Source organism: Emiliania huxleyi, assembly GCF_000372725.1.
Source record: "Emiliania huxleyi CCMP1516 unplaced genomic scaffold EMIHUscaffold_88, whole genome shotgun sequence".
Taxonomy (NCBI): Eukaryota; Haptophyta; order Isochrysidales; family Noelaerhabdaceae; genus Emiliania; species Emiliania huxleyi.
Window position 1 is genome coordinate 445,408 of NW_005195441.1, and position 12,270 is coordinate 457,677.

Below are 12,270 nucleotides of genomic sequence, written 5' to 3' on the forward strand. Positions count from 1 at the left end.
GGAGTGGCGGCAGAGGCGGCGGTGGCGGCGGAGGCGGAGGCAGCGGAGGCGGAGGCCGGCGGCAGAGGCGGCGGTGGCGGCGGTGGCGGCGGAGGCGGCGGCGGAGGCGGAGGCGGAGGCGGCGGCGGAGGCGGCGGCGGAGGCGGCGGCGGCGGCGGCGGCGCTGCAGCAGCCGCGCTGGGGCGAGGGGCGATGCACGGTCGACTCGTTCCGCGCGTCGGTGATTGCGGCTTGCTCCGAATCGGCGCCGCCGGCCGCATCTGGCCCCGGGCGTGCAGATTCGGATCTGCACACTGCCCGCTGCTAATTCACTTTAGGCGCCGCCGCATATCTGGTCGTGTCCTTCCACATCTCCCCACATCTCCCCGTATCTCCCCATCTCTCACACTTTAGGCGCCGCCGCATCTCGTCGTGTCCTTCCACATCTCCCCACATCTCCCCGAATCTCCCCATCTCTCACACTTTAGCCGCCGCCGCATCTCGTCGTGTCCTTCCACATCTCCCCACATCTCCCCGTATCTCCCCATCTCTCACACTTTAGGCGCCGCCGCATCTCGTCGTGTCCTTTCTACGCACCGCATTGGGCCAGACCGGCGCCCGGCCTCTAGATTCCTCCAGATTCCTCCAGAGTCCTCCAGATTCCTCCAGAGTCCTCCCGATTCCTCCCGAGTCCTTCTTCCTCCCGAGTCCTCCCGATTGCACACTCTGATTTGCACACTCTCCCTCTGACGGTGTTCCCCTACGCCGCTACTCAGCTCACCCACGACATACGATGAGAACAGACTCCTGATAGCTAGAGCTAGCATCAATTCTTCTCCCACTCCTCGCCCCCCGCGGCAGCCCGCGTGCACGTCCATCTCTCCCCATCTCTCCCCACATCTCCCCGTCTCCACATATCTCCCCACATCTCCCCACATCTCCCCACACCTCCCCACACCTCCCCACATCTCCCCTTACCTCCCTGTACCTCCCCATACCTCCCCATATCTCCCCCCCTAGGGACCGGCCACTTTTCGCCGCTCGCCGCGTACCACCCGCCCTCCGACTCTGCGCTCGTGCTGGATATTGCGCGCTTCAAGCTGCCTCCGTACTGGGTGAGATCTGGGGAGATCTGGGGAGATATGGGGAGATGGACATTGCGCGCTTCACTCTGCCTCCGTACTGGGTGAGATCTGGGGAGAGATGGGGAGAGATGGGGAGGTATGGGGAGATATGGGGAGATGGACATTGCGCGCTTCACTCTGCCTCCGTACTGGGTGAGATCTGGGGAGAGATGGGGAGACATGGGGAGGTGTGGGGAGATATGGGGAGATGGACATTGCGCGCTTCACTCTGCCTCCGTACTGGGTGAGATCTGGGGAGAGATGGGGAGAGATGGGGAGGTATGGGGAGATATGGGGAGATGGACATTGCGCGCTTCACTCTGCCTCCGTACTGGGTGAGATCTGGGGAGAGATGGGGAGAGATGGGGAGGTATGGGGAGATATGGGGAGATGGACATTGCGCGCTTCACTCTGCCTCCGTACTGGGTGAGATCTGGGGAGGTCTGGGGAGACATGGGGAGGTGTGGGGAGATATGGGGAGATGGACATTGCGCGCTTCACTCTGCCTCCGTACTGGGTGAGATCTGGGGAGGTCTGGGGAGAGATGGGGAGGTATGGGGAGATATGGGGAGATGGACATTGCGCGCTTCACTCTGCCTCCGTACTGGGTGAGATCTGGGGAGATATGGGGAGATTGCGCGCTTCCTCCCTCCGTGTACTGGTGTGGAGATGGAGCCGAGATACAGCCGAGATGGAGCCGAAATGTAGCCGAGGTATAGTCGAGAGACAGCCGAGAGCTAGCCGCGAAAGTAGCGGCGATTCGCGCATCTACAGGTGGAGCTTCCCCACCTTTACGACGCGATGCGGCCGGCGGACCTCGCGACGGGCCGGCCGCGCGGGTTCGCGCTGCTGGGGGGGGGCGGGCAGGTGGCGGGCGCCGAGAGGAACATGGCGCAGCTCGGCGGCGGCGGCGGCCGCTGCCCGGTCAGCGCGATCAAGCGCGAGTATTGTCCGGTGGGCGAGAGGAGGGGGAGGGAGGCGCTTGGGGAGGCGCCCCCCCTGCTGGTGCGTGCGGCCGGCTCCGCTAGCGCCGCACATCGTCTTTCAGATCTCAAATAGCTAAACGGCCGTATTGTCTTGAACCTCGTCTCTTGTTTTGTCAGCGCGTTTTGTTTTCATTCCGCAGCGTTTGGCTGAATTCATCGAGTACTCAGTCCTCTCGCAGAGCCGTAGAAAGACTGGGGCTAGCCTGTGGCGTGTGGGGTGGGGGTGTCCGAAACGATCTGCCCGAGGTGGGACTGGGCGTGGTGGAGAGTGCCCGCCGCAGGCCGTCGGAACCTCTCTCGACTCTCGTCGTTGCGACACAGGCGCTGCGATGCCAGGCGCGCCTATGCGGCACCCCGAGGTTGCCGCGCGCGTATCGGAGGCAAAGCAGCGCGTCCGCGAGCTCATCCAAGAGCGGGCGCGCCAGAAGCTGAGCCTGCTCCGACACAGCGCCAACACGCCTGCCGCCCAATTCGATTTGGACGACGACCATGGTACACAGACCTCGCTGCAAGCAAGAGAGAGGGACGCGGCCGTGTACTTGAACGACGCCGCCGGCGGTAGCAGCCGCACTAGCAACTTTACCGACGCGTCGGGCCGGCTGGCATCATCAGACGCATCGGGCCGGCCGGCAGCGTCGCGGCTCTCTCGGTCTTGCCCGCAGGCGCCTACTCGCAATGCTGCGGGCAGAGGAACAGTTGAGGCCCTTGAGATGGGAGAGGCGGCCGCCATTAGAGATGACACTCGCCCTAAGCGTGCTATCCGCGACGGCGGGGATTGGTGCCGACAGACCGCCAAGGAGGAGTTTGCTGCGGTCGACTCTGCGTCTGCCCCGGAACCCGAGGCGGGTCGGGTGGCGGCGAATCCGCTCCGGCCGACACCTCTCCCTCCTGTCTTCCGCTCTGCACCGCCCGAGTACGCTTCGCGGGCCGGCGGCCCCTTTGTGCGGCGCGTGCGGGCCGCCACGTCGCGTTGCTGCACTATTTACGGCGTCGGTGCGCTTTGCGTCACCATCGGCACACTGCTCCTCGCCGTCGAAGCCTCGAGGCAGGCGAGCCACGGCGATGGCGGTGGTAGCGTGGTGTACGGCGACGTCCCGGGGGTGATCCCGCCGCCGCTGCCACCCAGGCAGCTGCAGCATCACGCAGAGCCGTCGCCACCGCCGCCACCGCCGCCTCGGTCTCGCCCCCAGACTCACACCAGACTCACACATTCGATTTTTGGGCCCCACGGCTGCTAAGCGCGCTCTGTTCGCGTAGGAAAGAGTGGGTGGGAGGGAGGGGGGTGCGGGGGGAGGGAGGGAGGGAGGGAGGGGGATGCGGGGATCACACAGCTGAGCAAGAGTTGGGGAGAATCATATGGTAGCATCTATGATGTAACTGATTCGGACCCCCCCCCCCCCCCCCCCCGCAAGGTCGCCTTTTCGTGCCAAGCTGCGCGATATCGGCGGGGCGTTTTCCGGTCGCGCCGGCCGCCCATGTGCTCCCGGGGCTGCCCCACGGGGCGGGCCTGGCGGCCCACCGTCAATGCACGGAGTTGCCCCTTCTCCGACTGCCCCGGCTAGTTCCCGAGGTCGTCGGGTGTGACCCCTTCGTCCCCCGAGACCTAGCGCGGGTGGGTTGGAGGGGACTCGCCCCGTTCCTCCCCATCGGGCCGCGTGAGCGGCCACGCCTCGCAGATTCGTTTTCGCGCCTGGGTCAGGCGCGCGGGGCATCCCCCGGGTCGCTCGACCAGCGATCCGAAGAGTGGCCGCTATGCGAGGGAAAGAGTGGGGCCCTCGGGGTACGCCTCGTCCGGCCCCCTCCGAGGGGGGAAGGGAATTGCGGGGTCCCCTCGGGCGCCTCAGTTCGGCCCTCCCGAGGGGGGGAGGGGAGCAAGGGGGTGGGGGGATTGGGGTGGTGGGGAGGGGTCTCGGGTGGATGGGTCTAATACTTGCCTTTCGGGGAGGGGCCTCAGTTACGGCTAGCGCAGTGGCGCCCGCCCTACGTCTTCCCCTCCTCCCTCGAGGCAGCGAGTAGGCCGCGAGAGGAGGTCTCGAGCGCCTATATGAAGGTATGTGAGATGGTGATGGGAATGGGTGGTCGGGCGGGCGGGCGGGCGGGCGGGCAAGCAAGCGGGGAGCGGCGGGCGGGCGGGGCGGAGCGGGCGGGCAGGGTTATCGGGGGAATCGTGTCCACACAATCAGCGGCAGCGGAGCAGCAGCCGCAGCAGCAGCTGCTGCAGCAGCAAGCAGCAGCCAGATTGCTGCCGTTGTCTGCGCCGCGATCCGCCGCCGCGCCGCCGCGCCGCCGCCGCCTGCGCTCGCTGCCGCCTCTTAGACGACTCCTCTCGCGCTCGGAGAGCCGCGCAGCGGGCCGCGAGGTTGTGGTCAGAGAGCAGCAGGGTTGAGATCCACAAAATCGGCCAAATTTGAGGTTGCTCGAGAGAGCCTGGAAATGGTCCCGCGCCGTTGCCCCGGTGCCGGCGCATCACGTCTCAGCCGCGATGGGCCGGTTCCGCCGCGTAGTCGAGCAGCAGGAGCTCGGAGGCAACTTTGTCGACAAACTGGTCGAGCCAAAAATCGGCGAGGAAGCGGCACCGGCGGCACTCCGGGACGAATCCGGACTGATCACATTGTTCGGCACCGCGACGGCGAGCCGCCGCGAGCCCACCGGAGAGCTGGGAGCCGCGGCACTGGACTGCGCCGCCAGCGAGGCGAGAGCAGCAGCCGACCGGCCGTGACATGGCAGGAGGCCGGGATTTCCTCAAGGCTCATGTAATATTTCACCGCTCTTTATACTCGTTTATTCACGAGGCGACCCCAGGGGAACCTGGGCCCGCTTGTAGAACCCACAGCGCGATCTGCGCCCCAGAGCGTTTTCGCCTCTCCCGGCCGCCCGTGAGCGCCCCCCGCGTGCATCTACTGGCTGAAAACGCGTCGTGGACCAGCTCTCATACCCTCCCGCCCGGCCCCGGCGGCAGGTGGCGTCGCGCCGTCTGAAGCACCGCCCGCGGTGGTGCTGGTATTCGAATGACAGCGTGACTGCGCTAGGCGGAGCCCGCGCTTCTCCTCCCTGCTCGATGTGTCGCTCAAAACTGCGCAGCCCTAGCGAGTAGGTACCGATGCGCCAGCATGCCGCGGGGCGACGAACAGCTCCGCTCGGAAAGTCCGCTGGTGAGGCACCTCCCTCGCTCACGAGTCGCCTCGCCGCTCGAGTGGCACCTCCAGCAGGCTCAGCGGCGTGCGCGCCGGCCGCGAGGGCCGCCATGGCCGCGTCCGGATCGGTGGCGACCGCCGCGCCCGCGGGAGTGAGCGCGACCGACCTCGACGCCGCCGAGGCTCAGCCTGCGAGGCGTCGCAGCGGCGCTGCCCGCCGCGCCTGCAGCAGAAGGAGCGCCACGCTTGCTCGCGCGCGGCGACGACCGGCACCGCGCCGCTCGTTCGACGGCGACGGCACGCTCGGCGGTGCGTACCCGCGCGTCCGGGCGGCGGGTTCGGTGGATGTGCACGCGCCGGCGGGCGGCGGCGCCGAGGCTGCTGCCGCCATGGCAGCGCTGTGGCGGCGGCGAGGGCGACCGGCCGAAGGCGCGCCGCACACACGCGTGCTCGCTCCCTTACTCACGGCGACGGCACGCGCGGCGGTGCGTACTCGCGCGTCCGGGCGGCGGGCTCGGTGGCGTCTGTGATCTGTAATGTGCGTGTGAGGGCCCGTTGTGGGTAGTTATGAGCGCGTGTTTGAGCTTGAAGACCCGAGATAAGTGCGGTTTCAGACACCTCAGGCTTGCTACTGATGGGCCTGGGCCAGGAGAGCGACAGAAAAGGCGAGGAGACGGGTTTTTTTTCTTTTTTCCGCGGACACCGCACGTCCGTTTCGCCCAAGCACCACGCCGGCGGGCGGACGGTTCGCAGGCGTACGCGCGTGTCAAAGCGATGTCGTTGGAGGAGGTGGAGGCGTCCGTCGCCTCACGCACCGCCCTTGAGGCGGAGCTCCTCGAGGCATCTGACGGACGCCGCGAAGTAATCCTATGGAGGCGCCTCCGCGACGCCATTGCCAAGCTCCCAGCCGCACAGTGCCGCCGCGGCCGCGAGATCAAGACGCCGGGTGAGATCGCTGACGGGCTGCTCGGCCTCTCGAACGACATGCTCCTCGACGGCCTCCACTCGTCGCAGGAGCTGCTCTCCTTGATGATTGAGCACGGAGGCTTCGGAGAGCCGGCAGTGCGAGTCGAGTTCCTTTGCTGCTCGTCCGCGTCTGTCCGAGCTGCCGTTGCCAAACCGCCCAAACGCGTACGTTTCGACACGAGTGGTCCCGATCGAGCACTCGTCGAGCGAGTTTCCAACGAGCTTGCTGCCGAGATGGAGGCAAGCTCGACCGCGACAGGCGGCCACTGCAGCGCTAGCTCCACAGTGGCAGACGGCCACTGCGCCACTCCGCTGTTTGCCGCGTGCGTGAGCGGTCACTACGCCATTGCCCGTCTTCTCCTCCGCCTCGAGTGCGGCGCGCGCGAGGCAGAGGAGGCGGAGGCGCGCGAGGCCGCAGTCCACGAGGTGGCGTCACCTCCGCCATCACCTGCGGCTGAGAGCGACGAGGAGATGGAGAAGGAGGAGGAGGAGGAGGAGGAGGAGGAGGAGGAGGGCGATGGGCGGGGAGAGGGCTGCGGAGACGAGGCGGGCAAAACTGCCGTGCCGTCCTCATACGGCACCTGGCAGCTGGCCCAACTGCAAGAGGAGCGTCGCGCCGAGCGTCGCGCTGAGCGTGCGAGGCAGCATGGAGAAGCCCCGCCTCGGGAGGGCATCACCACCGCCTACCTAACGCAGCTGTTCTACTCGCCGCGCTTCTCCTTCCTATCCTCCACAGTGCGCTTCGAGCAGTTGGCTGCTGTCGCGTCGCACGCGGCAGAGACTGCTTGCTTGACGCCCGGTGGTGCTGCCCGCTCTCCAACGACGGTTCCGCCGGCTCGTTTCGCCACGTCGTCGTGCCGCGGTGCGGCCGCGGCGAGCTGTCAAGCACGCATCTTCGCCTCCGCCTGCCCGACGACCGCGGCTTGTACGATTCCCTCGAACTCACACCCTTTGATGGCACGGTCACCCACGCGGTCCTGCTGGCACCCACAGCAGTCAACCTGTCCGAGGCGCCAACGATGCTAACGCACCAGTCCGAGGCCGAGATGCTCCAACACGCCATTCACGAGGAGTGGGCCGGGACCATGCAGCTCCTCATCTTCGACCACGGCGCGCTCGACAACGTGTCGACGCGCGTCTTGCCGCGGCGGCCGCGCAGGTTTGGGCGGCGGCCGGCCGGCGCGCCTCCAGGCACCTTTGAGGAGGGCCCGGCCGAGGGCCTCCTCTCGTACAGCAAGCGCGTGCACTGGCCGCAGTGGACCGACGACAAGTCCGAGCTTCGAGTCGACCACGTCTTCCCCACCGCGCCGGTCGCCGAGGACTCCCTCTCCTCAGAAGGGCAGGCGGCCGTCGTCATCGAGGAGGGGCTGCGGCACAACCAAACGTACCCCGGCTACTTCAACCGGCTACCAGAGGGCGACGGCCATCGAATCTGTCATCAGGGCGACGTTGGCACGGAGAAGGTCACGCTCGGCCTGTTGCGGCGCGCTCGGCAGGCCCTATACCGTGCTACCCTCGACGTGCGCGACCCTCGCTCGGCAAAGTTCGAGAGCGAGCAAGCTGCGCGCGCTGCCGTCCGCTTCTTCTCCATGCTGGCCGTGCCAGACCACCTCCACGCGCCGCTGCACAACGGCATGGCGCTCGTGAAGGGCTTCTTCATACCGCACTGGAAGGTTGCGTCGCTAGATCAGATCAAGGTTCTCCTCGGTCTGTCTGGCATCCGCCCGTCCAAGGAGGGGGAGTCCTACCGGCCAAAGCGGCGGCTGCTGAGGGTGTACATGCTCGCGTACAACAAGATGCTGATCCGACGCTTCCACACCGACCCAGAGTACGTGCCGCCCTGCCACGAGCAGTAGTGACACCATGGCAATCTCTCTCGAGCACATCGCAGTTAAACCTCGGCAATGTCTCGGCTACATATCTCGGTGATATCTCGGCCGCAACTCCTCGGCTATATCATGGCTATATCTCGGCTTTGCGTGTCGGCGCTGGACGAGCACAGCGGGTGCCCTTGGCGCCTCTGGCTGGAGGGCCGGTCGGCGGGCGTCGGCGAGCGCTCCGGAGCGTGTGGTGGCACCCGTATCGCGATGGATGGGCCACACGAGCCGCACGGCCGTTCGTGCAGGCTTGCTCCAGTCGACGTCAGCAGCGACGCCGGCCTCGCTCATGTCCGGCACGCACGGCCCCGCAAAGGGCGGAGGGCGGCAGCGGCTATGTCTCCCTCCTCGACCCGGCGGCACGGCGCGCGGGCGTGGACCTCTCGACCCCTCGGTCGACGCTCTTTGCTCATTTCTGCCCGCGTCAAGACCGCTTCTCCCTCGCCGCCGCCCGCCGCACCTTGGGTGCTTCGCATGGCGATGTCACAGCGGTGCTGGACGAGCACGGCGGGTGCCCTTTGCGACTCTGGCTGGAGGGCCGGTCGGCGGGCGTCGGCTAGCGCTCCGGAGCGTGTGGTGGCACCCAAATCGCGATGGATGGGCCACACGAGCCGCACGGCCGTTCGTGCAGGCTTGCTCCAGTCGACGTCAGCAGCGACGCCGGCCTCGCTCATGTCCGGCACGCACGGCCCCGCAAAGGGCGGAGGGCGGCAGCGGCTATGTCTCCCTCCTCGACCCGGCGGCACGGCGCGCGGGCGTGGACCTCTTGACCCCTCGGTCGACGCTCTTTGCTCATTTCTGCCCGCGTCAAGACCGCTTCTCCCTCGCCGCCGCCCGCCGCACCTTGGGTGCTTCGCATGGCGATGTCACAGCGGTGCTGGACGAGCACGGCGGGTGCCCTTTGCGACTCTGGCTGGAGGGCCGGTCGGCGGGCGTCGGCTAGCGCTCCGGAGCGTGTGGTGGCACCCAAATCGCGATGGATGGGCCACACGAGCCGCACGGCCGTTCGTGCAGGCTTGCTCTAGTCGACGTCAGCAGCGACGCCGGCCTCGCTCATGTCCGGCACGCACGGCCCCGCAAAGGGCGGAGGGCGGCAGCGGCTATGTCTCCCTCCTCGACCCGGCGGCACGGCGCGCGGGCGTGGACCTCTTGACCCCTCGGTCGACGCTCTTTGCTCATTTCTGCCCGCGTCAAGACCGCTTCTCCCTCGCCGCCGCCCGCCGCACCTTGGGTGCTTCGCATGGCGATGTCACAGCGGTGCTGGACGAGCACGGCGGGTGCCCTTTGCGACTCTGGCTGGAGGGCCGGTCGGCGGGCGTCGGCTAGCGCTCCGGAGCGTGTGGTGGCACCCAAATCGCGATGGATGGGCCACACGAGCCGCACGGCCGTTCGTGCAGGCTTGCTCCAGTCGACGTCAGCAGCGACGCCGGCCTCGCTCATGTGCGTAGTACGTGGGGCGTAGCGCGCCTTGAGAGGCACACCCCGATCGGCCGAAGGTGGATGCAGAAGACAGATTCGTAATACGCAAGACATTTGTAGCTCCCTCAGGCGCCACTTGGCTCGGGCACGACACCGAAATACGCGACGTCTGGCCGACGCACTATGGATCGCGGGCGCGTATTTACATAACATGGCCGATCTGTGCATTCTGGGCGATTACATATGCGTAGCAGTACTGACGACCTCCCCACCGGCATCCAGCAGCTGCGTATCGGAGCACGGGGCAGCGGGCAGCTCAGCGGCACATAAGGCACCCGCCGCGGGCTGTGTGCACTCCAGCAGCTCAGCGGAGCCGGAGCACACGCCGCCAGCCACGCCGCCAGCCACTCCGCCAGCCACGCCGCGGCTCTCGGCTGTCTCGCCATCGGCGTCCTCCCCGTCCTCGCCTCCGCCACCGTCTTCGGCGGAGGTACCCTCCGGCGCCGGGCTGTCGGGTGACAGCAGCAGCGACGCCATAGAAATCAGCGACGGCGCTTAGCTTTTTTTTTCTCCACTTTCCATCCTGCAGGCTCACGTTGCAGTCGCTGTGCCGACAACCATCCCCTCTCGCAGACTCGTCGACCTCCCCGACGACGCACTGCACTGCAACTTCTTCCACCTAGACGACTCGACTCTCTTTGCGCTCGGCTGCACCTGCACGCGCCTCGCGACATATCTCGGTGACGCTGCCTCGCTCTGGCAGTCGCTGGCAGCCGCAAAGTGCGTCACGGCATGTGCCCCACTCTCTGCCCGCGAGACGCTCCTGCACCTTCGCGCGGTTGCTAAGCGTCTGCGACCGCACGCGCTTCAGCCGCCTCCGGTCGCCGCTCAGCGCCTGCGTCGTTTTGCCGATCCGGCAGCAGAGGCGCTGGCCGGCGTGGAGGCGGTGCGGCTCGGGACGATCAGCGCGCGCGACCGAGAGTGGCTGCGCTGGTTCGGCCGCTTCGAGGACGGCAAGCTTGTCCCGACGACAGGTCGGAACGGCGAGTGGTCCCTGCAGCTGATCGACGGCGCCGGCAGCTGCATCGCTTCGGCGTTGCCTTCCCGGCGGAACTCTCCCGGCCAAGCAGCGGAGACTTTTCGCATAGTGGCTGCCGGCGGCGGCGGCGGCGGCAGTGGCGGCGGCGGCAGCGGTGGCGGTAGCGGCGGCGGCGGCAGCGGCAGCGGCGGCGGCGGCAGTGGCGGCGGCGGCGGCGGCGGCGGTGGCGGTAGCGGCGGCGGCGGCGGCGGCGGCGGCGGCGGCGGAAGTTCTGGTGGCGGAGGCAGCGGTGGCGACGCTGGTGACGGCGAGGCGAGGCTGCTGCGAGCGGTGAGGGAGTTTCGGCACCGCTCGGCGCTGGTGGGCTGGCTGAGCGTGGTGGACGGCACCGGCCGTGAACAGCGTCTCTTCACAGCTCAGAGGTGTGAACAGGTGGGCTGGCTAAGCGTGGTGGACGGCACCGGCCGTGAACAGCGTCTCTTCACAGCTCAGAGGTGTGAACAGGTGGGCCGGCTGCGTTGGACGGCAGTCGCCGTGAACAGCGTCTCTTCACAGCTGATAGCTGTGAACAGGTGGGCCGGCTGAGCGTGGTGGACGGCAGTAGTCGTGAACGGCGTCTCTTCACAGCTGAGAGCTGTGAACAGGTGGGCCGGCTGAGCGTGGTGGACGGCAGTAGTCGTGAACAGCGTCTCTTCACAGCTGAGAGCTGTGAACAGGTGGGCCGGCTGAGCGTGGTGGACGGCAGTCGAGACGCGGGGCAGAAGCTGTGCCGCTACCTGCGCCGTCTCCCGCCGGCCGTGTGTCGCACCGGCCGTGAACAGCGTCTCTTCACAGCTCAGAGGCGTGAACAGGCGCCGTCTCCCACCGGCCGTGTGTCGCACCGGCCGTGAACAGCGTCTCTTCACAGCTCAGAGGCGTGAACAGGCGCCGTCTCCCGCCGGCCGTGTGTCGCACCGGCCGTGAACAGCGTCTCTTCACAGCTCAGAGGCGTGAACAGGCGCCGTCTCCCGCCGGCCGTGTGTCGCACCGGCCGTGAACAGCGTCTCTTCACAGCTCAGAGGCGTGAACAGGCGCCGTCTCCCGCCGGCCGTGTGTCGCACCGGCCGTGAACAGCGTCTCTTCACAGCTCAGAGGCGTGAACAGGCGCCGTCTCCCGCCGGCCGTGTGTCGCTCTCTCGATGAGCTGAGCACTGAGGTCAGCCGAGATCAGCCGAGATCGGCCGAGATCGGCCGAGATCAGCCGAGATCACCCGATGTCACGCGAGATCACGTGAGGTCACCCGAGGTCACCCCGAGATCACTCGAACACAGATTCGGTCAGCCGAGATCAGCCGAGATCAACCGAGATCGACCGAGATCAGCCGAGGTCAACGGAGAATCCAATCCTCGACCTCACGAGATCAGCCGAGGCTTAGCCGAGATCAGCCGAGATCAGCTGAGATCACCCGAGATCGGCCGAGATCACTGTGTCTCCCCTCCCTGCAAGGGCCTCGAGGATGGCGCGCTGCGCCGGACAGCGCGCGACGGCGACGGCATGCCGGCGGTGCTGTTGGCCGAGCAGGCGAGAGCAGCCGAGATCACCCGAGATCCGCCGAGCTTAGCCGAGAGGCAGCCGAGAGGCAGCCGAGAGGCAGCCGAGAGCAGCCGAGCTCGAGCAGTCGAGATCGGCCGAGATCACCCGAGATCATTCCATCGGGGAGGCCCTGAGATTGCGCGAAACGTGCGCGTGTGGTTCGAGAGAATTGT

General features: G+C 67.3%; 1 protein-coding gene across 1 annotated transcript in view; it reads left to right on the forward strand.

Annotated features, from left to right (window-relative positions):
• Positions 1-9,696: 9,696 nt before the first annotated feature.
• Positions 9,697-12,270, forward strand: part of EMIHUDRAFT_453638 (hypothetical protein) — a gene marked incomplete at its 5' end in the record, with an annotated part of 3,889 nt that continues 1,315 nt past the window's right edge. The window contains 2 exons of the mRNA XM_005758203.1: positions 9,697-9,975; positions 10,075-10,632. Coding sequence (XP_005758260.1) covers positions 9,697-9,975; positions 10,075-10,632 — 837 coding nt within the window. The remainder of the gene's footprint in view (positions 9,976-10,074; positions 10,633-12,270) is intronic.